At 39.7% G+C, this 27,715-nt stretch overlaps 2 protein-coding genes across 7 annotated transcripts; both read right to left on the minus strand.

Moving 5' to 3' along the window:
• Window positions 1-3: 3 nt before the first annotated feature.
• On the minus strand, window positions 4-10,496 carry LOC115020044 (FERM domain-containing protein 6). Of its 2 annotated transcripts, none has more exons than XM_029449896.1 (14): window positions 10,305-10,496; window positions 7,059-7,253; window positions 6,832-6,922; window positions 5,502-5,581; window positions 5,220-5,296; window positions 4,873-5,068; window positions 4,574-4,729; window positions 4,026-4,091; window positions 3,374-3,442; window positions 3,094-3,268; window positions 2,316-2,600; window positions 1,121-1,252; window positions 938-1,008; window positions 4-844 (listed from the first exon to the last, which is right to left on the minus strand). In XM_029449896.1, exons 2-14 carry the CDS (start codon window positions 7,134-7,136, stop codon window positions 554-556), a joined length of 1,767 nt encoding a protein of 588 aa, XP_029305756.1. In that variant the 5' UTR covers window positions 7,137-7,253; window positions 10,305-10,496; the 3' UTR covers window positions 4-553. The 2 variants fall into 2 exon arrangements, with proteins under 2 accessions (XP_029305756.1, XP_029305757.1); XM_029449897.1 differs by lacking the exon at window positions 10,305-10,496 and adding an exon at window positions 9,446-9,635.
• Window positions 10,497-11,389: 893 nt separating this feature from the next.
• On the minus strand, window positions 11,390-27,271 carry fam135a (family with sequence similarity 135 member A). Of its 5 annotated transcripts, XM_029449583.1 has the most exons (22): window positions 27,004-27,271; window positions 24,997-25,045; window positions 24,549-24,678; window positions 23,524-23,603; window positions 22,499-22,638; window positions 21,706-21,776; window positions 21,416-21,589; window positions 21,005-21,131; window positions 19,796-19,949; window positions 19,136-19,213; window positions 18,699-18,748; window positions 17,146-17,304; window positions 16,936-17,009; window positions 16,631-16,785; window positions 14,594-16,523; window positions 14,318-14,478; window positions 14,134-14,225; window positions 13,945-14,042; window positions 13,570-13,721; window positions 13,338-13,448; window positions 13,118-13,231; window positions 11,390-12,982 (listed from the first exon to the last, which is right to left on the minus strand). In XM_029449583.1, the coding sequence occupies exons 3-22, from the start codon at window positions 24,623-24,625 to the stop codon at window positions 12,777-12,779; spliced, it is 4,203 nt and encodes a 1,400-aa protein (XP_029305443.1). In that variant the 5' UTR covers window positions 24,626-24,678; window positions 24,997-25,045; window positions 27,004-27,271; the 3' UTR covers window positions 11,390-12,776. The 5 variants fall into 5 exon arrangements, with proteins under 5 accessions (XP_029305443.1, XP_029305444.1, XP_029305442.1 ...); XM_029449584.1 differs by lacking the exon at window positions 24,997-25,045 and having other exon boundaries at window positions 17,146-17,301; XM_029449582.1 differs by lacking the exon at window positions 24,997-25,045.
• Window positions 27,272-27,715: the final 444 nt, after the last annotated feature.

Raw genomic sequence — 27,715 nt, forward strand, 5'->3', positions numbered from 1 at the left:
CTGTGGTTTCTGGAGATTCTCTTTAATAATACAAATACATTAAAGTATTTACATTACCAATGTAAAGGAAAGTAAGTCCCACATTATGAATGTCCAAAGCAGCACATGACAGCATGGCCTTCAAATGTTAAAATATATGTTACTGTCAAACTTTATGCACCCGACATTAACCTATTCGGACAATTCATAAAAGAAATGAACATGAACTTTATAAAAGACAATATAATTGATTAGAAATGTTTTTTCTCAGCGAAGTTGAAATGTAATAAAATAGCGCAAGTAGTATGTACACAATAATAAATATGCTCCGTTTACTGATTGAAATGTTGCTGAATTAGATCTCTAATCCACAGCCTCTCTCAGAGGAATGAGGGGTCCCGTCATTTTCAATAATGTCCCTCTACAATTTGAAACACACACATCCCACGCTGTCATCATGACCACAGACAGTAGAAAACACACAACAATCATGTGTTGGGAACCTCAGAGTTAAGTTGCACGGTAAATGAAGGAAGAGAACAGGAGTTTGTGTGGAGATCAGCACTTGACGTATTCAAAGTATGAATTCCAGGAACTGTTCATCACCTAACATGTCCAGGGAGAGGCAGTTAGTAGACCTGCGGCCATAAAAGGTAGGTTTGGCTTGGCAGTGCAAAAGGGGGTATATACTGTGATCAACAGGGGTCTTTGTGTTGGTTGAGGCATCTGGGAGGCCAAAGGTATAGCTGTGGGAGGAATCGGGTGGCAGTGTCATCCCCAGGGGTGCTGGAGGTGGGAACAGACGAACATCATCTAGACTGTGGCTGTGCCGATCCACACAAACTTGTGCCCTAGTTGTCAGAATCTAGAACAGAGACAGGAGGTAAAGATAAAAGCGAATACAACACAACAGAGAAATCCGAAAGAAAAGAACAAAGGCGAGGAAAAGAAGACAAACCTGTTTTAACGTATCTGTGCTACGTAATCTCCCAAGGTCTTCATCACTGTCTGGCGGACAGGCATTGTTTTCTGTAGAGACCAAAAGAGTTTGAGAATACAAACAAATAGTTTTTTCACTAATGAGATAAGAACTAAAAAGCATAAAATAATATCCTGTATGTCACGATCAAGATATTCATACCTGGCGAGCGAGTCTCTGAGGAGAGATCTGAATAATCCACTGACACTCCATCAAGAAGATCAGCCAACTGGAACATCTCATCCGGATCATCCACGAGAACCTCCTTTGGACTTCCAATATTGGCTTTGATCTCTGAAAAACAAAGTGTTTTAGAAATCTGATTATGAAAAATCTGAAAAATAATCTGTCATCTGCTGTGGCCATACAGCATATACATTTAAGATCACTATTGTAAGGCAAGCCAACAAAACAACAACAACCCCTCCCATGTGCTACACACTGAGTACTTGCCAATACCATCTGGAGAAAGGTTTAGAGCACCACGTTGTGGAAGAGGAAATTGAGGTGGAAACCAATAGAGCTTTATTTTTCGGTTATTTATTGATGATCGACTATTTTCGCAGCGCTTTTTATAGCTAAAAAAAGAAAAAGAAAATCTATATTTTAGCATCAGTGTATGTTTATTATTATTATTATTATTATTATTATTATTATTATTATTATTATTATTATTATTATTATTATAATATCATCATCATGTACTTGGCTGCATTTCTCGTTGCCCTTGTTTTACCCTCGTCTTGTATGTATCTGGAATGTGTTTTATGGATGCAGCATCCAAATGTCCTACAATGCGAGACAATAAAGTGAATCTTGAATGAAACAAAAAATAAAATAACTTTGCATACAGCGTGTACTAGAGCTTGAGGTGCTGGCTAATAAAAGAACACATAATGTATGCATGAAAATATGGAAAAATGACATCACATTATCTTTACTGAGCAATGCGTTTTGCATAGTGCATAGCCTGAGGAAGCACAGAGCAACCATCCCAACTGTATGGAAATGCTGAAAACACCTACACAGATTGAACTGATGTCTCAGGGATGCACAAATATTGCTTAGCAAACTTTCCTTATTGAAGGTTAATTTTTATATACGTATTAAAATATTCTTCTATTGATTATCATCATCCATAATCCACAGTTTTGTGGCTCAATTACCACTATGCGTCTTTGAGTCATACGACATGCAAAGTACATATTGGTTAAAAGTAAGGCAGAGGGCAAGTCATGATAACAATAACATGTACCTCTCATATTTGCAACAGATCACCAGTGTATAATTACTCCCAAAAGAGGATTGCAACTGTAAATAAAAGATCAGCAAGGCACACAGCTGAAAATCCTCTCACCTTCCTCTTGCCAGCCCTCATCTTCTATTCGAACCTTACTCCCCGTGTCAAACCCAGAGGTACAGGAACTGCCACGGCTGGCTGTGGAGCTGAAACACCTTTCTGCTTTCCGTTGACCTTCCTCCTCCATAGAGGCCATCTCTGTCGAGATGCTGTGTTGGCGGGCGTCAGCTTCGATTCCAGAGCTGCTGGTGGAGTGCCGGGACAGACCAGGGCTGCTCTCGCTGCCTGGAGGGTCCAAGTCCAGGTCATCGCTGATGTATGACTCTCTGTAACGCTTTTTATCTAAAATGAAGAAAAGTTCAATTTAAGTTTAATTGGAGCATAAACCTTCTACATACTGAGGTTAGCAGAGTGTTGCTTGATATAAAGTACTGAAGATATACAAAGTATACTAGCTGTCTTCGCTGAACTGAAAACTGACAGAAGCTTATTAATGCTTTGGTAACTGTTTAAAGGTTGCTGATCAATGAAACACTCTTGACTCTCACTGCTTATTATTTGTGAGTACTATATTTTGATCTTTAACACGCCATGATACTTCAATGTTTTCCTTATAGGATGCATTTTATTAAGTTTGTCTCAGATATCCATTTGAACAGCTGCTGTGCTACCAATGGGATTGAACAGGAACCCAAACAGGATTGCTTTGTGTGGGGAAAAGGACTTTTCTTAAGTTATGCATTTAACTTTCAGTTTACAGAAGTGTTCTACCGAGTACAAGTGGCCCCCAGCCAAACTGTAATTATCCCTGATAACAATCTTCTCCCTCCCCTACCTTCGCTCTCCTCCAGCTGGCGTAGGTGTTTGAGGGCAGGCTGGAGGCTGAGGTAGAGGCGATGGCTGCTGCTCAGGTGCAGGAGGAGGTGGCGAGAGCGGAACGATGACCCAGTGTAGTAAACCAGCTTCCTGGCTGAAGGCAAGCCATCTGGCTGGATCTCAAATTTCTTACCCTGAATGGGACAACATATTATACACAGTGTAAATAGCTAATGGCCATTAAATAATAACAATTCCACCTAATCTTTACAGAGAATGGAAATGAGCAGTGTGCTTACCAGGAAGGTGAGACGTCCCACATTTGACCAGGGGAAGTCGTACAGCAGCTGTCGCATGTTGTTCACCTCCTTTGGATACAACACACACACACACACACACACACACACACACACACACACACACACACACACACACACACAACACACACACACACACACACACACACACACACACACACACACACACACACACACTTAACTGAAATGGCTCAAATGTTTGTGAGCTTTTGTGTTCGAGCAACAAGAGACTTCTGGATGTGTAATCTACTGGGAGATATTTTAAAATGAGTGATCAATAATCAATGTTTTTTTTGTTCACAGGAGCCATCTGGACTTGGCGAAGAGGCCAAGGGCTTCTCGAGGTATCTCACGGTCTGTTGGCTCTTTAATCAGCCAGGCCTGGAGCCCTAATCCCCCCCAGATGGCCCCTGATGGACAGATCAAACAACTGACGGGCATAGCAGACGGCTCCTATCTCCTCACGCACTGCTGTTGGTGGCAATCCCACACATTCTTCACACGTCCAGTCAGAGGTTTTTATAGAGCAGCAGATACAAAGACCGAATCTTTGAGAAAACGCAGATTCACTCTAATGTACGCACGTGTTGACGCATATACTACGCATCAATAACGCACTCACACATGCACGTACCTGATAAACCTGCATTCCTCGTAGTGTCAGACCGAGCAATGCCGTTCCTCTCTCTGCCTTTTTGTCCTGGACAAATGAATGATGAGATGTCAGAGAGGCATGTGAGCAGTTCAGATAAGAGAGCTATTCCACAGTTGAGCCCCTCTCCTACGCCACTGGGAAACACTGGGCTGCTGCTAACAACAAATTAAAAGTGATGGCACATTACGTAATGGATGGGAGAGCCTTCAAAATATCACTCAGTAGATGAGTGATCTTAGAATGGGGAGGACAATGTACTGGATTAGATAGACTGTTATATAACTGCCCCATAGTCATTTGTCCAGCGCGGCTCAAATGAAGCTAAACTAATGTACGTGTTGGAAAAGACAATACATCAGTCAGAGGGAGGGAATAACTCTATTTGTTGTCGTAGATAAAAGGTTCTGAAAACAAATGACCCATCAGCCTAATCATCATTTCTTATTTGGATGATATGCAAATAAACACAGCCTACTTAAACAAGCTACTTCATTTATAAAACTGAAAAACTAAAATTGACTCAAGACCTTTTGCAGTCTGTAAAACGTGACGGGTACATCCTCCAGTCGACACGACTCCCTGATGAAGAGCAGCATGGCATCACGACTAGACATGCCCCACAGCTCTTGATGCACCTTTGGCCCATGACAGAGGAGATAGTTTACTCCTCGTTTTGCTAAAATCTACCAAAAAGGAAGAAGGAACAGACATGGATTAGGGCACGGAGCGCAACATAACCTCAAAATAAAAAACATCCCAATCTATTTTACATCAAGTTAGATTCTATGTTTTTCTTTTTTTGTTGCTGTGACATGGTAACACCTACCCAAGGGGGAAAGTATTCCTTGGGTTCAAAGTAAGCAGAGACCTCCATATCCTCCCTGGGCAGCGGATGGTCACCGAGGTCAGCCTGCAAGGCGTAACCTGCCAGCTGGAAGTACGCCTCCTCCCGCTGACGACATTCAGAGCGAAGCACTCGCTCCCGCAAGTCAGAGTAGTACAGATGTCGTGCCTTACGCTCACTGGTACCACACACCAAAAAGGGGAAGAAAAAAAAATGGGTGAGTAAGAAAAAGATGCGAGTAAGGAGTGCAAAGATGGATTTTTCTTTCTTTCTTTTTTTTTTACAGCAAATGAAAATGATGCATATAGAACATTTATAGAAGGACATACCAAAAGAGTCTGCCATTTTCAATGTAGTACTGCACTTTGAGGCATAGCACTAGAGGCAAGGTTCTCTTCTGTAATCCCTGTGTGCAGGAAAAATAACATGTTAGAGACCTGTGTGCATCTTTTTGTCATGCTAAATGAAACGTTGTGGCATGTAGGCCACGGAACTGTGCCCCCAATTAACTGTCATGTACAATAGTCTGGGGAGTCGTTCACAGCAAAATGGTTCCAATTTACTATCAATATATATTTATTTATTTTACCCTTCGCATGAGGCTGCCTTACCTTTCCTGAATCTTGCTTCCATTCCTTAGAAAAGTACTTTGTCAGCTTCTCCTCCATGTCTAAAAATATGTGCTCATTGTCTGGGATGAAGAAAGACAATAAGGAAACAAGCAGACATTTAGCAAGGACACAAAACAAAAATGTAACCAAGCGTGAAATTTGCCCAACAATGGGATTCATTAGGGCAAAAAGAAAAATGCTCTTGTTCTTCCTTTTGTGAATGACGCTACTCGGAAGCTATTGATAATAATGCTAATGTTGCAAGAGCTTTGTCAGTCTATCATCCTTTAAATGTGTTAAGGGATGGATGATACATTCAACAGAGCATAGCTTTTATTTATCCTGCAATCCCCCGATTATATCCATTTAGCAACGTTAATGTTGTTTTATCAAAAACTAAATTTGGATTCTTCACGAGTAGAGGGGCTAAAAAGCTGTTTACGACCCGTTCTGAGAATGAGGATGAGGCATCGCTCTCAGCCTGGTCCTATGAGTCATGACATAAGCATTTTCAATTTGATCCACCTTATCTCTTTTGTTCAACTTTGTGTAGCCAAATCATGCTCGCCGAGCTGTTTCACAACGCGCTCCTTTAACCATCCATCTCTCCTTTCAGCCTTTCCCCACTCTGACTCACTCCAACTCCTTCACCTCTCGTCGTTCATTGAAGTCTTTGAGGAAAGGTTGAGCAAAGCGGCCTGTGTCATGGCGAGGCCCCCCCCACCTCTTTTCCCTCCACTCCCACCCTCCTCTTCCCATCATCAATCCATCCCTCCCCTCACTGAAGAAGAGGAATGCAAGGGTGCATTCCAGGCTTAATGAAGTTAATATTGCAGGAATCCAGGCACTAAGTGATCGCTGAACCAACACCACAAAAACAAAAGGCTGCTTGTTCAAGTGGTGAGCCACACAAGATTACCGAGGCATTTCAACATACATGTACGAAAAGAAAGAGAAAAGAAACACAAGGAAACAGAAAGTTCAGAACTTTGCTCAGTGGCTAAAGTGGATTGCACCATTCAATTATGCAGACTGGGAGGGCACAGTGAAATGTTTTGGTTTTAGTGAAATAGCCATTTGGTAGAAAACATTTCCCACAACATTTCAAAAACAAGTGCTACTTAAAGAGTGTCGCTGCAAAGCCCTGCAGTAAATCCTTGTTGTGATCCAAACACAATGCTCTTGTTTACAATCTAACTGACTGACTTCAGAAATGTGGTACACGTACTGTATGTGCGTTAACTGATCTTCTGACAGTACTGCAGTGTACTCTAGTGTGAACAGTCCTTTCAGGTTCAGAGGATGAGTGGTCAATGAGAAGTGAACTTACCCCGCACCACTGTGAGGCCAAAGAAGTGCAGCTCTTTGATTCCAAGAAGCTCTGCCACACGATTAAAAACATCCTGTCCTGTGGATTTTGGCTGGAGCAGATGAAAAGACGCAGAAGACTGTAATCAATATGCATTCACAAACTATGTGGTGCAGCCAAAACAATCTGTATTAAGGCCTCTTGGTGATAAACAAAAGGACAGCTAGAGACATATTAAAAACACCCACCCCGACAGTGATGTCCAGCTGGTCTTTGTTGGGGAGGAGAACACAAATGGTTCTCTCCTGCTTTATCAAGGTGGACATGATGTCTCGTGTATGTCGGTGATAAGTACTTTCTCTCTGTGAAACGGCCTCAATCTTCTCTTGCTCCGTCTATCCTTCACTTTTTATCTGTTCCAGGGCAGTTCGTCCATGTTGCATCTGAAAAGAGAGATGACATCAGAGTGCGATAAGCAAAGAAATAAAAAAACTAAAAAACATGATCCAACTACAGTTCAATGTAAAATAAATGATGAAGACAGCAGAATGGAATTTTAAACAGATCCAGGTTCTGCAGTTGAGCCTCCTGCATTGATATAGCATATGCATACCGTCAATCAGTCAAAGCAAAAACAATCCAATACTCAGACATAAGTGCGTGGCCGTTTCCCTTTATCCCACAACCAGGATTAACTCAACATGGCCTGTCCCTTCTGAGGCCAAATGTTTTACCATCACAATAATATTCCAAATACATGCAATCAGTTGGTCTACTTTAAAACGCATATTGACCCAAATCATCAGAAAACCCTATTCTAATGTATAAGTGAAAAACAGGGATCTAGTTGGCCAAGTTCAATGAGCTTATCATACTGTAATCCTGATAACAGTCATTAACTGGAAACAATCAATCAGATATTCTTTCTATTCCAACAGCAACAACAAATTACAAAATTGTTTAATTGCAGATTCTGCTTAACATACCAGAACAAATGGGCAATGGGCCATACTGGGCAAAGACAGTCTACTTGCAACCAAGGCTCATCTGAAGCTTTCCCCACCATGCTGACCTGAAGCCCCTACTGGTACGAGGCTCATCTGATTAACGTCTCAGAATCAATTAATCAGGTTAATTACTGCCGCACGCCGACTCTGATCCCCTTAAATCCCGCTCTTGACAATAACCAGTAAGAAAAAAAAAAAAAAAGTTCAAAGAACATCAAAACTAATTATCTTTAACGGAATAAGTCTGCTCTTGTCACCTCCAAATAAAAAGTAAAAAAATAACCAGCCATGGTAAGAGATTCTTGAACAAACAAATTGCATTGCGTCATACTTTATTAAACCTTACTGTTCAGGAGTCTGGCATTCACACAAGGGGAAAAACATGTTTACATTAGGTTTAAAAGCACTTGCAATTGGCCTCACTGTTGAGATTAATCATAAAACAATAAAGCATTATAGAAAAAAGGTGTTGCCATAATACAAAACAAGTTGTGGGAACCACACAAGTATATGTTCTTGGTTTAGAGAGCAAAACATTTGTCATACCAAATATGATTTATGGACATGTTCAAACACATCTGTGTCAGTGCAAACAGACATTTAAATAAACCTGAAATTCCTGTAGCTTGAACATCTGACTAGTTTATGAGTCAAACTATACAATACATTTGCACTGACACTGTACCAAATGGTAAAGAAGCTCAACAGGCCCAAGTGTATTTTAAATAATTATCTACTTTTTGAGTTTTGGAGAGCTTCTTTAATAGATGTGAGAGTTGTATCTCTCTACTCTGGTTGGTCAATACACTATAATGCAAGCTACAATGCTAACAATATTACGGCTGCATTTAGAATAGTCCTCAATGACACACATGTGTTGTTATTCAAAAATCATAAACTTATATGTTGCGGCAATACAACCAAATTTGGGAAGATAACCAAATGATAATACGCTATATTTGCGTTTTTGATTACTGAGGTATTTGAGGAGGTTGGAGACACATGTAAGCAATTTATGAGCAATTCACGTGTGAAGCAATGAGACTGAAAAATAGAAAATAGACATTTCAAAGGAGAAAAAAAAAGAAGTTGTTTAGGAATCTAGATCAGGCTTGAGGGTGTTTTCTTTTCCGCATCTCTCTTCTTAAAACTGATTTACACTGTACATGTCAATAACACTTCTGTTTAAGAAATAAGTACGAGTCTCGTCATACATCTGAACTTTACTTGCAATGTTTTGCCAATTAGCATTTGGTTTGTTTATGTTGAAGAATGTTTTCACACTTTGGAAAAAAGATACAAATCGACACAACAGATGCATATAAATTTGAATGCACCCTGATATTCAAATGAAAAGAAAACACCTTGTATATGGAAATTATTTACAACAAATAACCTGTTTTCAACAACACAGAGCAACTATAGGTTTACTTTAAAGAAAAAGCAGTAGTAGTTTCTAATGCTGCCATATTACATACAAATATGGATGCAATGTTTAAGTCAAACAGCTGGTGTAAAGCATAAGAAGTAAGGAGTAACAAATGAATATAGTGAATTAAACCCTAGTAAGCCTTAAAACCAGAGTACAATCAGGTACATGAAGTACACAAGTCTTCAGTGCATCCCACCTGCAAAACAAGTGCACTATCAGCCCAAACAGTGTTGACTGACGTCCTCAGACTTCCCTCTTGTTGCTGATCAGGGTAAAACCTGGCATCACATGAGAGCAGCCATCTGTATGTCTTAATTCCCCTTCAAGACCGTCATAATCCTTACTTCTGAGCACACTGCTAACTGTTGGAAAAACATCCCCTCTGCACTGTGCAAGCTCTCTGAAGTGTCAGGGATCCTCACAGCCCGCTAAAAACATTAAAGGAATCAGATAAGAGGGGCTATCTGAATAAACAGGGGAACACCAATTATAAATCATCCCACTTGAAAATAATAGGGTGAGCCATCTTTTCAGTTTTAGAGGAGCAGTGCATTTCTTAGGTTTGACTCAGATCCCTGACGCATGAGGCATATTTATAAACAGGGTTCAATTACGTATTTAGAGAAAAAATAAAACTCTCACATCAGACTATTCACGAATCTGTCACTGGAGTTCAGAAGAACTGCAATTAAAAGTCTATGTTTTGAATGTTCCTATATTGTTCTTCTTAGGAAACGTTATTTACATATTAACACAGTGTCCTGAGCCATTAGCCGCTACTTCTGTCAAACTTTGGGTGTAGCTTAGCTTAGTTAATTACACATATGTATTGAGAGTAAACTAACGTCACCTTAAATCAGAAACAAAGAAGGAGAAGCTAATGTACGGTAATAGTGTTGTTTTAAACTAATAACCGTGGTAATGTTGAACATTTTCCTTAGGGAAAAGTATGTTTTGTTGGATGGATGGGATAGTAACGTTACAACCTAACGCAACAAGTGCATCACTACCTCAGGTTACTCATTTAGCTAGCTAGGAAGCGGTAAGTTACTTACCATTACATTGTACGACATGAAGGAGTTCAAAAATCAGTCGCAGGTCTTCTCATTGCTTGTTCAGAAACACAATCTTCTTTTCTTATCCGAATAAAAACAAGACATAAGTAAGGAGGACACCAGTCTGTCCCCCTCCCCATTGCGTGTTGAAACTTCTTCAACCACAGTCAAGCGCTAACGATTGAGCCATACCATTTCTGATAGTTGTGTGGGGGGGTACTCCGTTGTGATTGAATTCTTGTTAGAAATGTTCGTACTATTTTCTCTATTCAATAATTATTTGAGTGTTTATCACTTGAATGTTAACTAAAAATAAACATCTTTCTATATACATACATACATACATACATGAAAACAAAAAACTATATTTCCATATAGTATTCAACAGACATGCCCCCACATGTTTTACGTTGGTATAGTGATCTCGTGGTAATTAGAGGTCCAAGCACCAAGTACTGAGACTACTGGTCGGGATCCCTGCAGTTAACTGTTAACTATAAATACTATCAGGTTCATAGTATTTTCATGCGTTCATAATTAATTCCTGCATTTTGACGAATAGAGTTTTTATGTATTTTTTTCGTTTCATGTTGGAATAGAATAAGAATGTTTCTCATAGACGTAATAGTGCATATTTTTGTATGTGCATGTTCTCTATTTGTATGGGCATACTCTATTTCTATGGGCTTAATATTTCGATTAAGACTTAGGGGAAGTGGTTTATCTTCCATTATCTTGTAAAAAATATATAATCCTGTACCTTTTAGCCTTCATATATCAGCCTTCATCTATCTATTTCTGTGAAGTCAGTTGTTAGTGAATGAAATACTTCCCCTTTCCAAAGATGTTTGCATTGGCAGAACACAAGTCTTCAATCAGTAGGTTTCAGAAGGGCTTTCGAACTCCCTTTATGGGAGAGGGGTCAAATATACATTAAAAGTTACATTAAACATTCCTGAGAGCATGCACAGGCCTGCAGTGTGTATAGTAATACTTAGTTATCTAAAACATCATTGATAATTTGTAGCACTTAAATTTGAAATAGCATGGCCTCCAACATGTATAAACTAAGCAAAACATTTCACACAAATTCCCACATTTATTGTAGGTCTTTAAAAGAACACGTTACTGTGATGACACTGCCATCTGCAGGCTCATTTGATCAATTGCAAAAAATAAATCTTAACTAAAATGAAATGAAATGAGAAGCATTGAAAAAAATGGCACCACAATAATATAATACAAACGTTGATAACAAAGAATTGAAGAAACTATTACTGCTACATGTGCTGCTCAATCACAATGAGCCAACCCAAGAGCTGTACATCAATGTAAATCAAAACTAGAGCTATTAAAACCTTAGCTAATAAAATAACTTTTTTTCTGTACAAACTGCAGGAACACTTTCATCATATGTCAACTAAGATTGTATTAGTAGGTGATTTCAAATCCCTTCAGAACTGTTGAGCACTCTGAGTTCAGGAGTGACACATAACAAGAAAGAAAAGTCATATCATCAACTTCATAATATGCATATTTAATGGTAGAGTATGATGATATATAAACAATTTTCCAAGAAACATTTTTTAATTCCAAAAAATACTTTTCCAGTTTAAACACAATCACCAAATGATACCAACCAAATACTTTCAATAAAACAAGTTCATATTACCAACATGTGCTTTTGCTGAATCATGATCATTGCTTAAAACCCCCTTGTAATAAAATGTTATGTTGTAGGCAAAGCTTTATTCTCCCAACACCAGTTTGGGTAAATGTTGTGCAGAATGCTGCAATGGCAAGGGACAGCATAACGTATTAAGACCAAAGCCAAGGCTGCAGAATCTGAGCAACAATCCGGTTTCAAATGCAATCTTTGCCATTAAAAGTGATGGAAAATTGTTTATAAAAAAGTAACTTGTACAAATGACCCTTTTATTTTATTTTTTTAGTACAAAAGCTTGTAAAATGTAGTTGTGGTGCAAATCAATGCAGTGTCTCTTAAAATTGGTGGAAAACATTTGCATTAGTGAGGACAGTATGTGCAGACGTGATTTGGGCCAGCTCTTCCAAATTTCATTTTTTTGTAGCAGCTACATTTTCAGTTCAGCATCTAATATTAATTGAATAACTTGAAGAAAAAATAATTAAAACGAATGAATATAACACATAAATAACACTGAAAATATAGCATATGATGGGGGGAATCGTTTCCCAAACACAACAAAAACAAAACAATGTTTAAAAGATGGCAGTAGAAAAATAAAAATGTCCATATCCACCATGATTCCGATATAAACAACATGAACTGAAATAAATTGTGATTTTGATCATAAGTCTCTCAAAAATTATTATATGCATTTAAAAACCAAGGGATAATCCAGATATGATAATCAGAATAAGTTTGAGATGCAGTGAGGTATTAGCTCCACATTCCTCTCGTCCACCAATGTGAGTGATTCTGACACAGTTCTACTGAAAGAACTTGAGGCCTGCAACAAGAAAGAACTTCTCCAGGAAGATCTCAGAATCAAGGACGGCAATGTGGGCGGCCCGGCCGATCAGGGAATTGGCTGTGTTGGGCAGGGCATGAATGACATCATATCGCACTAGATTACAGTCTTTGTTCTGAAGTACTGGCAGCAGCAGGTTCTCAATCATCTCAGCATATACAGGACCTGGTATAGACAAGAGTGAAACAGGGCAAGTTTGGTCCATTTAAAGTTTTTCAGGCAATTTGAGCCCCTATGCGTACAATTGTATGATGGTATACGATTATACTTTGTGGACATCATTTCTCAAACCCAACTCACCTGTTTGTTTGTCCTTTAACGCAGTTTTGCACATTTCTATACGAGCAGAATGATAGGGGACATAGCGATCCTGCAGCGACCCCACGAGCACCACATTCTTGAAAAACTGCAGACCTTCAAAAATAGATCAGTAGAAAATTATTATCTCTATAATCTCATATTTCACAAATGCATCTTAAAATGTCTTCGGTAAAAACACAACAAAAAAAGCAAAGCTAACCCGATTTCTTGCTGAGCTTGTATAAGAAAGTTTGGCGAGGATCAGAGTTATCACGGCACGTCAGCTGCAGGAGTGACCCTGACTTTTTCCACTTCTGCATAAACCAAAGGCCTGGGAACAAACATTATATATATTAACATTTATACAGCAGGTAAATACAGCGATTGGCCATTAGTGAAATATCTGAAACTGATAAGATGAGCCATCTTCAGCTAAATGTTGTTAAACTGACCTGTGTTGACCAGAGCAGAGCTGTTGTACAAAGTGCCCAGGTGAGGTCCAGAGAGGGAGAGGAAGGTGTGCAGCCTGCTCAGGTAACATTTAAACCGAGGCCTTGTTAGCACTGAGCGAACGATGAGGTTCCCCAAGGAATGACCCACAAAGCTGCAAATGAAGAATAATTAGTGACCGTAATGACTCCAAACAACGATACGCACATCTGTCACACTTTTAGAGTGTAACATAACATTTACACTTCACACAATCTGAGTGAAGTGTAAATTAAACTGGTTGCTAAGGTAACAAACGTTGTTACACATTTATTTTCTATCCTAAAGCAAACATCGGACTGCTACTGCATCTGTGTATAAATATGAATAAATGTTACCTTATCTTTGACACTGTGAGGTTGTATATCTGAATGTACTGGACTATTTCATCCAGTAATCGGTCTGTCATTGACTCAAAGTCAGCAAAAGTGTCATTCTGTGGATGAAAAGAGCATTATATGATAAGAAAAAGGTTCGATTCACTAACACATAAGATCGCAGTAGTGTCTGTGTGCTTATCCATCTACCTGGTTCCTCTCGGACATCAGGAAGTCTATACGAGCACCAGGCAGTCCAAGCTCCAGGTAAGTCTTCACCAGCCTCAGGTCTGCACTGTTGCCTGCAGCAATGAAAGGAACATAAAATGAAAAATTACATTACATAAAAGACTCTAAAAGGAACTACATCACTCTGAATGATAAGGATTCCTACCGTCCAGGCCGTGTACGCAGACTATGAGATGGATGCCTTCTTCACAGCTTTCATCTTCCTCCAAGCTGAAGTAGGGCACAGTGGAGGCCAGCTCAGGTACTTCACTGTACAAGAAGCCTGGCAGCCTTAGCTGTTTCATTTCTTCCTTGCCCTTAATAAACCTGCATGAATTAAATAGTTGATGAATATTAATCTATAATGAGCGCGACAAGACAAATATCGGTGTAAAGTATAACATTAGGTGGAATATGAGAAAGACTGTGCAAGAATACTCACGCTTTCATATTGGGTGTGAGAGCACATTCATACCACCGCAGGCTGGAGGAAAAGGAGGTGGAGGGACAGGGAGGTCTTCCCAAGCTATGCCCAACACTGCTGGAGGCCAGGCCGGAGCAGATGGGAGCTTTTGATAAATCCGTTGTTTCATGGGGGTAGCCAATGCCGAGATGTTCAAACAGAAGACTCATTTCTGAAGCGGCTGCGTCCCCAACCCCACTTTGCTCCTCTTCAGTAACACCATTCACAAAAGCATAGCCATCACCTTCCTCGTAGAAACCATTTTCAATCATCTCATGCTCAGCCTCGTCCTCGTCATCCTCAACCGGTGGTCCTGCGTGGATTCCCAGTACGATAGCAGATGTTTCTAAAGGGCTGATCTCCGATACATCTGTGCTAGAGCGTGAGCCAAAGTAGTTCTCCACCATCCCACGCTTTACCAGGTCAGTACTACTGGTGGCAGAGTTACTGGATGGGCATGTTGTATGGGGTTCACTACAGGACTCTTTTACAGCCCCAGAAGCAGCTGTTCCCTGTAGTCCAAGTTCAGAATGACCTTTTTTACCTTCTTTTTCCAAGTTACAGGCAGATTTTATGAGTTTGGAATCACCTGCAACAACGTTAGGGTTGCAGGCCACGTCGATGGCAGGTCTGTTGGTGATATCCCCAGAGAAGACTACACTCTGCTCCTGCACCAAAACACTGGACTTCCTGGCTCGGACTTCAGCTCCGCTGGAGCCCCGAGAGGAACCTTCGCCCTCATCATCTGAGGGCAAGGAGTTGATGGAAGTGAGAGAGGACTGGACTCCACTGACACCACTGGTATTTTCTGGGTAAGTAACTTCTGCTGCCACACTGGGCTTTTGCTGGAATTGTTGAACGGGTCGTGGTGCGGGCCTCTCAGGCTGCGGGGCAGCAGCAGCTGATTCAGCGACGCCAAGTCCTGCACAAGTCTGAAGTCCTGGTACAAGCTGAGTGGCAAAGGAGCTGGGCTCACTTTCAATGCCCGAGTCTGAGAAGCGAGACGAGGCACAGGGGGCTCCTCCATCGGGCAGCCTGATGCAATCACTCTTCACCTGTACCAGACATGACACTTGGCTACACTGTGCTGCATCTTTGCCTGGCCTTTCAAACACAGAGTCCACCACAGACTGTTTTGAGTCACAGAAGTCTCTCTGGGTGACCTCAGGAATATTACTGCTTTGAGTTCCTTCAGTCCGACATGGAAGAAGAACTGTTACTTTGTCCCCTTGGTATGGGTCCTTGTTACTTGGTTTCACCTCAATTTGCTTAAGCCCAGCAGACCACTGTGGAAGCTTTTGTCCACCGTGGTCAACTTGCTCATCTTTGTAAAGTGGTTGGTTGCATGTAGCAATAACCCCAGTACCTGCCTGAGGATTATTCTGTGCATCCAAGTTTGTAGGTTTTTTGAAAAAGCCTTTTTGACAAGCAGCAGTAGGTATATTGTCATCTGCAACAGAATCAACGGCACTGTTTCCACAATGTGCTGATGTGGCACCAGAGTCAAAAACTGAATTTGCATTAGTCCTTAAATAACTACTCGAGTCCCTCTGCAAGGCATCTCGTTCCTCTTCTTGGTTTAGGGGAGCTTCCCCTTCCTTGTGCTTTGCGTCACCATAAGGAGCTTTGAGGTTCTTATAGCCCACCAACACTACAGTGTCTTTGGAGCCCTGTCTGATCAGCTTCTTAGAATTCTCAGTCTTTGAGCTTTTCTTCAGTTTGACTGACTTGCCTTTGGACTTAGGCGGTGGATCATAGCTGTCTGGCCAAGTGTTGTCCATAAGGGCACACCGAGACTCAGGTATTGGGCTGGCTGCTGCGCTGCACTCCTTGGAGTTGGGCTTGTCCGTTTTGCTGGATACTGAGCCAGTCCTTGTATTGTGCATGCCCAGCCAGGGTCCATCGCGATCTTCAGAATCAAACCAGGTTGAACATAAAAAACAAATCAGGTTAAAAAAAATGAGTCCTTGCCTACTGACTGTACATCTAATTGAGCGTCAATACTGTATTGCTAACCTTCAGTAATAGAATCCAGATATCTATCCTCGAAGATGATTGGCAGGGAGCTAACATCGCCATCCAGGTCTGCACATTCCACTGGAAGTGGTGGCAAAGACAAGAAGTAGCTGGAGCTTTTGATAGCATTAGTCATCTGCTGGTGACTGTGAGCGCTGATGTAGAGGGGAAGAAAGGAAAGGAAAAAAAGAGTCAAGGTTATCCATACTTGGGCTATAGTATTTCAGACGAGTAAGTGCAGGCACAGGCTTGATAACAGCAACACTGTATTTCACAATCAAGATGAACATGCCACTGCAACTTACTGAAGTTCCTGATACGCTAGTGCAGATTGTCTTGGATGTTCAAGACAAAAGAAAGCCTCAGCAAACCGCCTTACCTGCAATAACCACATGACAGAGAATACATTTGAATATAGTTTTGGATCATTTAACATAACACAAAAGGATTATTGTAATTGAAAAGGTAACTAGTCAGACACAAATGGGCAGATGATTTTAGAAGTTGGGACTCACTCGTAGTGTATGGTGCTCCATAGCTAGGAGGGCAGCAACGTGCTCCTGCAGGGACACTACCTCTAGGAATTGTCCCCAAAGTGCCATGAGCAGAGAGCAGAGCTGAGCCAGGTTCATATTGACCAACTCTGCCAGCTCGTCAGGGGATTCTGCTTTCTGCTGGAAGTATAATGATACACATCACCCACCAGAGGGCTCAAGTGAGCATATCCCCCTAACATCAGCATGAAGAACAACGGCATGCAGTTCTATTAGGAGGACTTTGCTTTACATCAAGTAAAATATATTCTGACATTTCTTCATTGTCAACTGATTATTTTGTCACAGGCATTTATTGTTTGAGTATTTTCCCCTCTGAAGTTAGTGGTTACACAATATACATAATACATTTGCATCATGGATGTCTTACGCCTCAAATACACTAAAGTACTGTTATCCTTGATTTCCGCAAGGTTTTTACAGGCCTTTGTGGTTTTTCTAGTCCCTTTTACACACTACTGACAAACTAATTATACTGTCATCATAAATATATATCTAGATAGATAGATAGATAAATGTTACAAACACCTGCTAGTTATAAGCATATAAAGCTGCATATGACGTGTCGAAAATAAATGCAAGTTAATCCATATCCATTCCTGTGTCTCTCTAACCTATTATCATTGGATATCTCATATGAAATATTATATTTGGAAACAAAGTGCTATACAAGAGTCACTTAAGCTGCATAATGTACCATCATCTACAGAACTTCCTATCACTCCACCGCTCTCCTATATCACTTGTAATCTTAAATTGGGCCGACCACTAAAGAGGGGTTATCTCACCGACACTATTATGAAATGTTTCAGAGGCTCGTCTTAAAATAACAAATATATAAAGCGCTTGCCAGTCTGCTCACAAATTCAAAAACTCTCTAGTCTAGCACAAAGGATACAGTGGCATCTCTTCTCCATAATTTGCTGACACGCCTCAAGTCACCTGACTATAAAAAGGATTTCACCACCGACGCCACTTAAGGAGTCTTGTGCAACTCCTATCACTCGGTAATAAAAAATAATTCAGCTTCAATATCCACCGACACCGCATCTCTTGAGACAATAAACAACTGTACAAAGTAAACTGGATTCATTCACTCACTCAGCTCAGTTTGTTTTTGCTCCTCTTATATGCAGCAACAGACCCAGTTTGCATGCATGGTACCATTTGCTTTCACCCTATGTTCCCCAATACTTACAAAAACAAAACTGTCCAAAACAATCAAACACACGGCATCAAATACTATTGATATTGAATACCAATGCGACTTCTATCATATACAAAATGCAACATGATCGCACACTTCCAATAAATCAGGACTTCACACTCATATCCTCCAGTTGTTGAGACGCATTGATCCAATGAAAGATTTTTCACTTTCCCAACAACTTCTATATGGCCCTCTGGCATATTTCCAGATACCTGGCTCATAAACTAAGCACCAGGCTTGTTGCTTTCTATTAATGTTTTGCATCATTGTCTACTGAAGAACAATTATCAGAGACAGGTCTTACCTTGACTTGTTCACATAACTCAGCAAGACGGGCCTCCAAATCGAGTTGTTCTGAGGAGGTAGAGGGACATCATTAGTACATTTTATAATTTATGTATTTAATTATACAGAAGGTTTTCAAAAGAGCCTGTAATACAGGCAGAATAAAGAAGAGGTGTTATACAGCACTAGTGTTAGAAAGTACTTATGATAGGACTAGAGGACACATTTAACAGACTGTGTGGAACTGTGCTATTAGTCTTTGACCAAGGCATATTTATGAAGATGGAAAGATTGATATATACAGTAGTGAAAAGATGGCATGAAAGCAGTTTAAGTATATAGTCTCTGGAAAGTGTGATATAGAGAAGAAATGGTGTTTTCTACAAGAAGAAACTGGAGGTAAGAGGAAAAAAGAAAGAAAGGCTGATTTGAGGTACTGTAAGGGTCGGGACATACCTATGTAGACGTGCCTTTGACTTCGGGGATAGGGTCTTCTGAGTACTCTCTCATATAGGACTTGCATGCTGGGCTTGGCTAGTAAGATTGCACATATAGGCATATTAAACCTTTTTATTATTTGGTCCTCTGGGATAGGTTAATATCTGTCCACTTGTAGGTTTAGTGAACCATAGTAACAACAATGAGTTACGTTTGGGAGCCGTTACAATTTGACTTCAGTCTACTGGTTAACAGACTTATCTAGTGAGTGCAAGTATGTTGTTAGCATAATGAACTAAGACCGTTATATTCCTTAGGAAACTTAGGGGGTTGCTGCTTTTGTAGTCCTTTTAAAAAGGGTAGAATATGTCAATGTGAGGGAATCAGGTGAAATGATACAACAACTTAACAAACTTGCAATATACAACAAACACCGACGCTGAAAAGACAAAACAATGAAAATCCATCCAAAAACAAAAAATCATCAGAAAGTATCGTACTGTATAACCTTGTGAGAATACTTGCTCCTTCCCAGTGCTTGTGAGTTCAATTAATAATAGTAAAGAGCGTACCATAGACATTTTTGAATAAGTCTGTGATTTAGGATTTCATTGCTTTACAATGTGTTGTAACCTCACACTCTGACATGAGTTGATGTGAAGCCACAGTGCAGTATACCTAGTTCCATACGATGGGAGGAGGGCAGGTCCTTAGTAATAGAGGTGAAATAGTCAAAGAGGCCCTGGTAGGCTTGCAGGAGATTGGCGCAGAGGTCATGGTGCAGACTGAAAGCATGCTGCAGACAGTGGTCGGACACCAGGAATGTCCTGCCCTGAGGGATCAGAGAAGAGGGCACAGATTATTTCATTCTGCAAACGCTGTTACTGATGTTCTGAACATTTGGTTTGTAGCCTCTGCCAGGGGCGAGAAGACAAACTGTCAGACACGGAAACATAATCTGTAATGCTTTTGCCAATTTTAAATTCAGATTATTCATTTATTCTGTAAATATACAGTGTTCACAAACATAGTTTAGTGAAAATAAGTAGAATATTTGTAGTGTATTGACATCAGGTATATTAATGATAATGTTAAAAACATTACATGGTTCTTGATGATGAATTCAACACTGATCTATCGCGGCATACCCATATAATTATTCTATAGAGGAGAAAATGTATTATTCCGGTATTAACATAATCACTACAGCCCTATAAATTACAATACAATTATCGGCTAGTTACTTCCAGACATATATTTTGTCTATGTGGCAATGCTTCAAAGCATAGACACCTGTAGTGAAGTTTATACTGGTCGATTTGTTGTTGTTCCACAGCTTCCCATTAGCGATGCATCAAGGGGCCACTGCCTCTGTTCTGTCTGAATGAATCTGGTACATTCACATCTCAGGGGCAGATTTAGGTGGCCACCTTTCTCTGTCAGGAGAGGCCAATTACTCGCCAAATGTGACAGTGGTCTGAGAGTTTCCTCTTCGTCTGCCCTATCTGTCAACAGCCTGACACATCTCCCAGTACTTTAAATGCAATGAATGTAACGCAGCATTCTACCTGGGGCCAAAAACTGTCAAATCCAAGTCCACATCCATGTCCATGTCTAATCAAAGCCTGCATTACTGGCAGCCTTGCTTAGACATCACAGGCAGCATTCTTTTTAACCTTTCAGCTTTGTTTCTTCCTCATAAAAGGTTTATGACAAAAATTGACTTTATATCAAGTGCTTAATTGAGCCCTTAGGTAATACAGTACAACTTGTAAAAAAGATACGACAGTGGCATCTTTCAGACTTTCATGAGGTTTACTAGCATCGATAAATAAATAAAATGATTTTCAAAAGACATTTTACTTGCAATAAAGGAGGTCCACTTACATCCGATGATACTTGCTTGACATAACTGCTGCCGAACACCACATTCTCCAGAGGTTGGATGACTGAGTCTTTGCTCTGTGGTGGAGCATTGCGGTTGAGCCATGTGGTTTTCACTGGTCGAGGCAAACTAGATAAACACACGGAGTGAAATCTAACTTAGCTGTTCACCACACGTCATATCACTGTTGTACATGTCAAGTTAAATTCAACATGTTGTTGAAGCTATGTTGTTTCCTTCAACTATAATGTTTAAGTTGTTGTGTGGAGTATACAAAAAAGGTTTGAGTTGGAATTTATTCCAAACAACAAAAGTAAATAAGAGATTTATGAAAGAGCTGCAACACTTGTGCATGACTGTACAAGTGTATTCAGTGAGTGTACAACATGTTGAATTGTGCTTAGCAGTCTGACCTGATAAGGGGCTGATGTAGTGCCACTAGGGAGGCATGGATAGCGACAGACATGACAGACAGGTGGAAGTAGTCAAACATGACATTGACGTGTTGGTGGATGCCTCGCTGAAGGCTAAAGTGCAAACGAAGTGTGCGGCCACTGATATTCTGTAGAGAGCTTGGATCATCTGGCCTGTGGAATTTTAATAAGGAAGATACAGAGGACCATATTAGTGATTATTTTGGCTAAGAGATGCAAATAACAAATTCACACACAAGTACGTGCAGTTAAAATGTTGCAACACCTACGTGTAATCACCATCTGTGAAATATAAATCCAAGAAGAGCTGGAAATCTATGTCATTGAGGGACTCTTCCACCTGAGAATATTGAAAAAAGGAGTCAGTCAAATTTAGAGCCAGTGTGTGAAAGCAAGTGACGTCCCAAGTCCATCTGCAAGATCTGTACACCATTCAAGGAGTTTATTATTTAATGTTTAACATTTTGAAGCCTTTGGTTGTTGTAATCTGTTACCCTGAGGACACACCAGATGTCAGAAACCCTCCAATGTGCTGTGGTATACCGGTTAAACTACAGAATTCCCTGAACAATGCTTTCCAAGCGGGTAAACTGTGAAGCGGCACAAATCAAGGAGCAATTTCGACGTAGATATTCATCCTGACAGCTGCACTGCTTTGGGTGGATACAAAAAAAGAAGAAAATCCCTTTGTCGGCATTTCAGTGACATTTTGCAGGTGCATCAATAATGCCTTTAATGTGCTGCTTTTGGTTGAAGATAGCAAGTGCGATCATATGGGTGTTAAAAAAAGATTGTCCCAATTTTCCTGACAAAACTTTCCACACCAACTTCTTTCTCTATTTATTTTGCACAAAATACTGAGCGACACAATAGAAAGAACACCATAGAAAACAATTGCAAAAAATGTGATGCAGGCCTATATTCAGCTGTCAAACAAACGTCTTCCTTACACCAAGTGGCATAATGACAAATAGAAGATGCGGACACAATCATTTTGGATTGGGGCCAGGGGCAAAAAACTAATATCCTAGTAAAAGCACCGCCTCTTTTTCTTGAACTTACCTTCTTTTCATCTAGCAGCATCATCACTTTGAAGAGGAGGACATCGTTGACCACAACCTCTTCATTCTTGTACAGGATTTGGAAAGTTTTGCTGCAGATGACATCATCTTGGACTGAAGCAGGAAACGCCAGATCAGAGCCTAGACAAAAGCCACAAGGATTAGCAGTGCTATTATGAAAAATAACAATTGAAGGATTATAGCCAACCGGCCTGCTTTAGAATTGTTCTGTATAAACTTTAGAAACGTCTGATCTGGTGTTGCGAACAGGAACATTAGTATGTCAGGTGTTGTTACACATGACTGACAGTTCAAAGATGGAGAGAAATCTAGATGGATTTTGTAGATCCAAATATAAATAAAGTCATAAATGAGCAAATCTACAAGTAATGATATTCAGTATAGTGCCAGGAATTATCCGACAAGGTATATCATAATAGCTCTGCATTGAAGATGGAAGTATAGTGAAGTGCTGTTTCCTTGTCTACTCTATGGAGCAAGGTTTTCAAAGCCATAACAATGGAAAACAAAACATTTAAGCATTAAAATGACATCCCATGATTCTGTTTATTTATGAAACAAAGAATTGAGTGCTTTGTGCAAAATGAGCAGGGCAGGTCTCTAAGCAAGTGTGTGAGGCATATGCACTAAGCCTTAGAGAAACACAGAGAACAAGGAGTGACCTGTAAGATAAGCCAGTGCCTTACCAGCTAACAAAGAATAAGTAAACCAAATCTGCAAATAACAATAACTATTTTCCCTAAAACAGTGCTAATATCTGAGAGCTGAAGAATTAGCATGACTTATTAGTGTCACCTGGGTTTACAGGGAAACAACAAGCTCTCCGATAAGAAAAGATGCAGTGTGTTACTTTATGTATACTGCCAGTTACCGAAATATTACTTTAATGGCTTTAATTGGAGGTTTGATGGGAAAGGATCAGGTCTTATGGCTGACCAACTGTATCCACAAAGGGTATGTGAAGGAAAAATATTATATTGTGCACATCTTCAAAATAGTATTTACCTCCCGGGTGAAGCAGACTGGTCTCAACTTTGTGTGGGACCCGGGGTGGCACCTTCAGACCGGCACGAATCTGGTAGAACCTGAAAATGCAGATATGTTGTATTATCTCGGTGCGGAGCATCATGAGAGGCTTGGTGGAAGGGGAACAAACCGCAAAGGTTAGCAACAAGTGCCTCTACTTGTAAAGTGACACTACACCTTTCATAAATAAATAATGAGCACTTTCTTTTGCAGTCACTCATGTAGTAAACCTGAGCTCTTAAAGCTCTGATGAGCCAGGAGCATGAAGCAGGACTGTTATCTCAGCAAAGTGAAGCATCATCACACTGCTGCTGTAAAAAGAATGTCCAGATGTTAAACACTACTACAGTATTTGTTGTTTGTGTTAATTTATGTTTTATTTGACAAAATATTGTCGACAGTATGTTAATTTAAACAGTTTCAATTCCACAGAGATAGTTTTCCCATCCTACTATCTCTGCAGCACTACGGTAATCAAGATTCAAACTTAAATTAAGTGGGTCAGAGAAGCTCCTTCACACCTGTGCCTGTGAGGTATACTGTACTGCAGCGCTGACAACTTAAAAAATGTTTTTAGTTTAGCTTGTTTACTGGACACTTTTTAAAACACTGCGCTTAAAACATTTAGCGCTCCCTTGGATCTTTACCTTCAACATGCACAGTGTTGCATAAGAGAACCAACCATCATCTTCACAGAGGAAAGGTTAACTTATAAAAAGTATAATCGAGCACTGTGTAGCACATTCTATGCTGTCTGTAAAAAGAGATTGCCAACTGTCCTAGCCTGACAGAATACATCCTGGTCCCCTTCTACCACAAGTCCCTTCAAAGCAAAGAATACCATCACATCTGATATTTTAATTAGAAAGGCAGACTTGTCTGTAACATATGCTTAGAAAAAAATTATATTTGGGAAAGCATTAATGAATTTCCACCTGCTGGAAACACATGGCAAAAAGGAGTAGAATATTATGTACATGTAGAAACAATGAGAGAACACTGACCCTCTTTGGAACAGGTCCACATTGTAGAACTTGTGGAGCTCCACAGAGAACTCCACTGTGGCCTGGACTTCAGTCATCTTGGTCTCTACAGGCAGAGGTGCCTTATATCATCTGGGATACACCTGTAGGCCTACAGGTAGAAATAATCAAATTAGTCATTTCAGCCCTAAGACTTTTTATTTTTATATATTAGGTATCTGGGCTAAAGCAAACAGGCTTTTGTAAAACTTTCTTTCTACTTGGTGCAATACATTATTTATATTAGAGCCATTACTAAATAGAAGACTAGAAATGATCTCCCAAGTTAAAGCTGAGGCCAAGCCCTATGATGTTCAAAAATCAGAAGGCAACAATTAAAAGAAAACATCAGGAGTAGTCGTACAGTCAAGACCAAGCCAAAGAATATGTAAGATTTTGATGATGGTCAAGTTTTATGGGGAATTATTACTTGGGAATGAGGCCTATCTTTGGCATAGGAGGCATCCTATCCTCTGGGCCTAATTGGTACAACAATTATAGTATTAGTATGACATTGGAAACCATTGCAAAAATAAACATAGACATACTTGTCATTTATTGCACACATTTTTAGCTCAAGATTTATTTTAGACCTAATTAAAGAAAAGGCCATGTAGTTGTTTTTGGCTGTAGTGGGGGCAAAGTTAAACTGGCAAAAACAATCATACAGACGGTCCCTAAATTAGTAATGTATGAAATGAATAAATCATCCATTGGACGACAACAGGCCATTGTGCTCATGCCAGTGAAAACCAATATGAGCCATGATGAATTTGACCTGGTTGACACAGAAGCCTGATGCAGAACAAATAGTGCCAGGTTATGTTAATATCTAAATGCATCCCTTCCTGGAAGAAGTGATCTTTAAAAGCTGTCAAGTTAAAAACAAATTAAAACTGGGCACGACACAGAAGACATACGAGGACACCAATTAGCTGTCCCTGATGCATTTATGTTTCAACTTTGGTATCATTAACCTATACCAAGACCTTGAAATAGCCACATAAACATTCTTTTTTTACAGAAATTGACGCAAATTATTAGTTTGACATACAATTCAGCAGCTCAGTAATAGGGCTGAACAATTATTTGAAATTTTGTTGAAATCGCAATAGGAGGCAGAATATTTGTTGAAGGCAAAATGTGTGTGAATTAAATATTATCGTGCTGCAGAGATGTCCCTGGCCTACACGTCATATTCCATAGACTTAAGAAAACATCTTTGTTTGGTACAGATCCCTTCAAAAAAAACTAAATGAAACAAAATGATCGCAATTAGATATTTTTTCAAAATCACTCAGCCCTATTCAGTAATATTAAATCAAGCAACCATGTACAATTTATGCCAATATAAATGATTCATTCATATCAAAATAATGACAGCTGCTTTTGTTGAGCCTTCTTTGTAACAAAACTACAAGGTTTACAATCATAGCATGGGTAGGCCTGGGGAGAAACGTCATTGTTAAACCTATACAATAGACAGACAGTTCCCCAGTGTGTAATGCAGAGATGTGTAAATGTTTACACTGCAAAGGAGCAAATTTACATTAGGTTTAACATTACAGATGTGTGGTCCAGTGAAGGTCCGATGTTGAGTTTAGGGGTGGTCAGAGCAACTGGTGTATCAGGTTTAGTCTCAGAGCATTGTCTGAAGATGTAACACTACACTTATAAAAGGCTAATAATATAGATAATATAAAAAGGTGGAGAAAGGATTTAACCTACTGGGAATGCTGACATGTTCATGCCAATAAACCAACAATCAATGAGAGCTATCGGCTGAAACGTTTATTTATAAACTTATTTAAATACAAACTATAATTGAATGTGCAAAACGCCACAACCCAAAAAAAATGCGACATTTCCCAAAAAATCCGGGAACGATTACTGAGAAGGAAATGTAACCGTCACTTATGACAATTCAAGTCAACCACCCACCTCGGAGAAAGTAAATTAAACGTCTAATCTTAATAAAAAATATATATGATAAGGCCTTAACATAAATCGACGGATAATTTCTTTCTTTAAAAAAAAGAAAAAGGGGAACCTTTACGTCACCAGCTAAAACACAAAACTGATACAGACCAGTTTCGAAACAGCTGTTAAAGCTATGACTTGGCGACATGGTTTTGGTGCTATTACTAGAGAGAGTGAGGTGGTAAAGGTCCCTGGTTAGTGGTTAGAATCTCGGCAAGGGTATCTTTTGGGGTTACAAGTGGTAAGCTACCAAAACAACATTTTGCCAAGGGCCCACAGAAAATTAGGAACGATCCGACAAAACTACATAACATAACATATTTTAACAGACAAAAGACAAAAACTCTAACTTGATAGCCAGTTAGCCAACGGTAACAGTTAGCGTAACGTTAGCCACCCCTCTAGCAGTTGTCACAGGGTCTAACATTAGCAGCAAAGGCAAGCTAACGCTACTTACCATTACGTTGGCAAGCTAACATTAGCTAGCTAACCAACGTTAGCTCCAATTTCAGTCCTCTCGTCGTCCTTTCACTGTGAATTGCTGACAGAAAACACTGTGTGTGTTGACTATTCACTTCCTAGTCCGGCTAGCGTTATAGGAGAAAGGCCCTTAAAATTATACAAAAAGTTGACTGGCCATGTATCTCTCTGAACAGTGCTGTTTGCTAGCCTTCGGCTAACTGCACAATCTGAAGGGCTGACAGCAAGAGCAGCTCCACCTGCGCGCTTACGAACATTTAACTGCGCGTTACTGCACATACCAGAGGCGTAGTTGACGCACATGCAATATTGCTACCTGTAAATTGAACATTGAAGAGTTGGATACATGTAATTATGATGAGAATGGTATTCTAATAATAATACTAATTATTATTATTATTATTATTATTATTATTATTATTATTATTATTATTATTATTATTATTATTATTATTATTAGTATTATTGGTATTATTGGTATTATTATATCCCACTAATGCTGTCAAACATCTAAAGTTATGTCCTTTTACATTTCTGGTGGAGGTTTTTCATACAAGTTAAACATATTCTTAAAAGATTATACAATTCGTTTTAATCATTTAAATATGTGCCTGTAACATGTAAGGGGAGAAGGAATATGATTTAATTTACCATCCTTCATAATTATACAGAGGATATATGGGATACAG

The sequence above is a fragment of the Cottoperca gobio genome, chromosome 15 (genome assembly GCF_900634415.1).
Source record: "Cottoperca gobio chromosome 15, fCotGob3.1, whole genome shotgun sequence".
Taxonomy (NCBI): Eukaryota; Metazoa; Chordata; class Actinopteri; order Perciformes; family Bovichtidae; genus Cottoperca; species Cottoperca gobio.

Coding starts and splice junctions, on each gene's coding strand:
- LOC115020044 (XM_029449896.1), bottom strand. CDS start 7,136: ATGTCCACCTTGATAAAGCAGGAGAGAACCATTTGTGTTCTCCTCCCC. Junction 2,601..3,093: donor CCAGCTGGAGGAGAGCGAAG/GTAGGGGAGGGA, acceptor TCTTCATTTTAG/ATAAAAAGCGTTACAGAGAG. Junction 1,253..2,315: donor TGAGGGCTGGCAAGAGGAAG/GTGAGAGGATTT, acceptor TTTGTTTTTCAG/AGATCAAAGCCAATATTGGA.
- fam135a (XM_029449582.1), bottom strand. CDS start 24,625: ATGACTGAAGTCCAGGCCACAGTGGAGTTCTCTGTGGAGCTCCACAAG. Junction 23,604..24,548: donor GTGGACCTGTTCCAAAGAGG/GTCAGTGTTCTC, acceptor CTGCATTTTCAG/GTTCTACCAGATTCGTGCCG. Junction 14,479..14,593: donor CTCACACCCAATATGAAAGC/GTGAGTATTCTT, acceptor TAATTCATGCAG/GTTTATTAAGGGCAAGGAAG.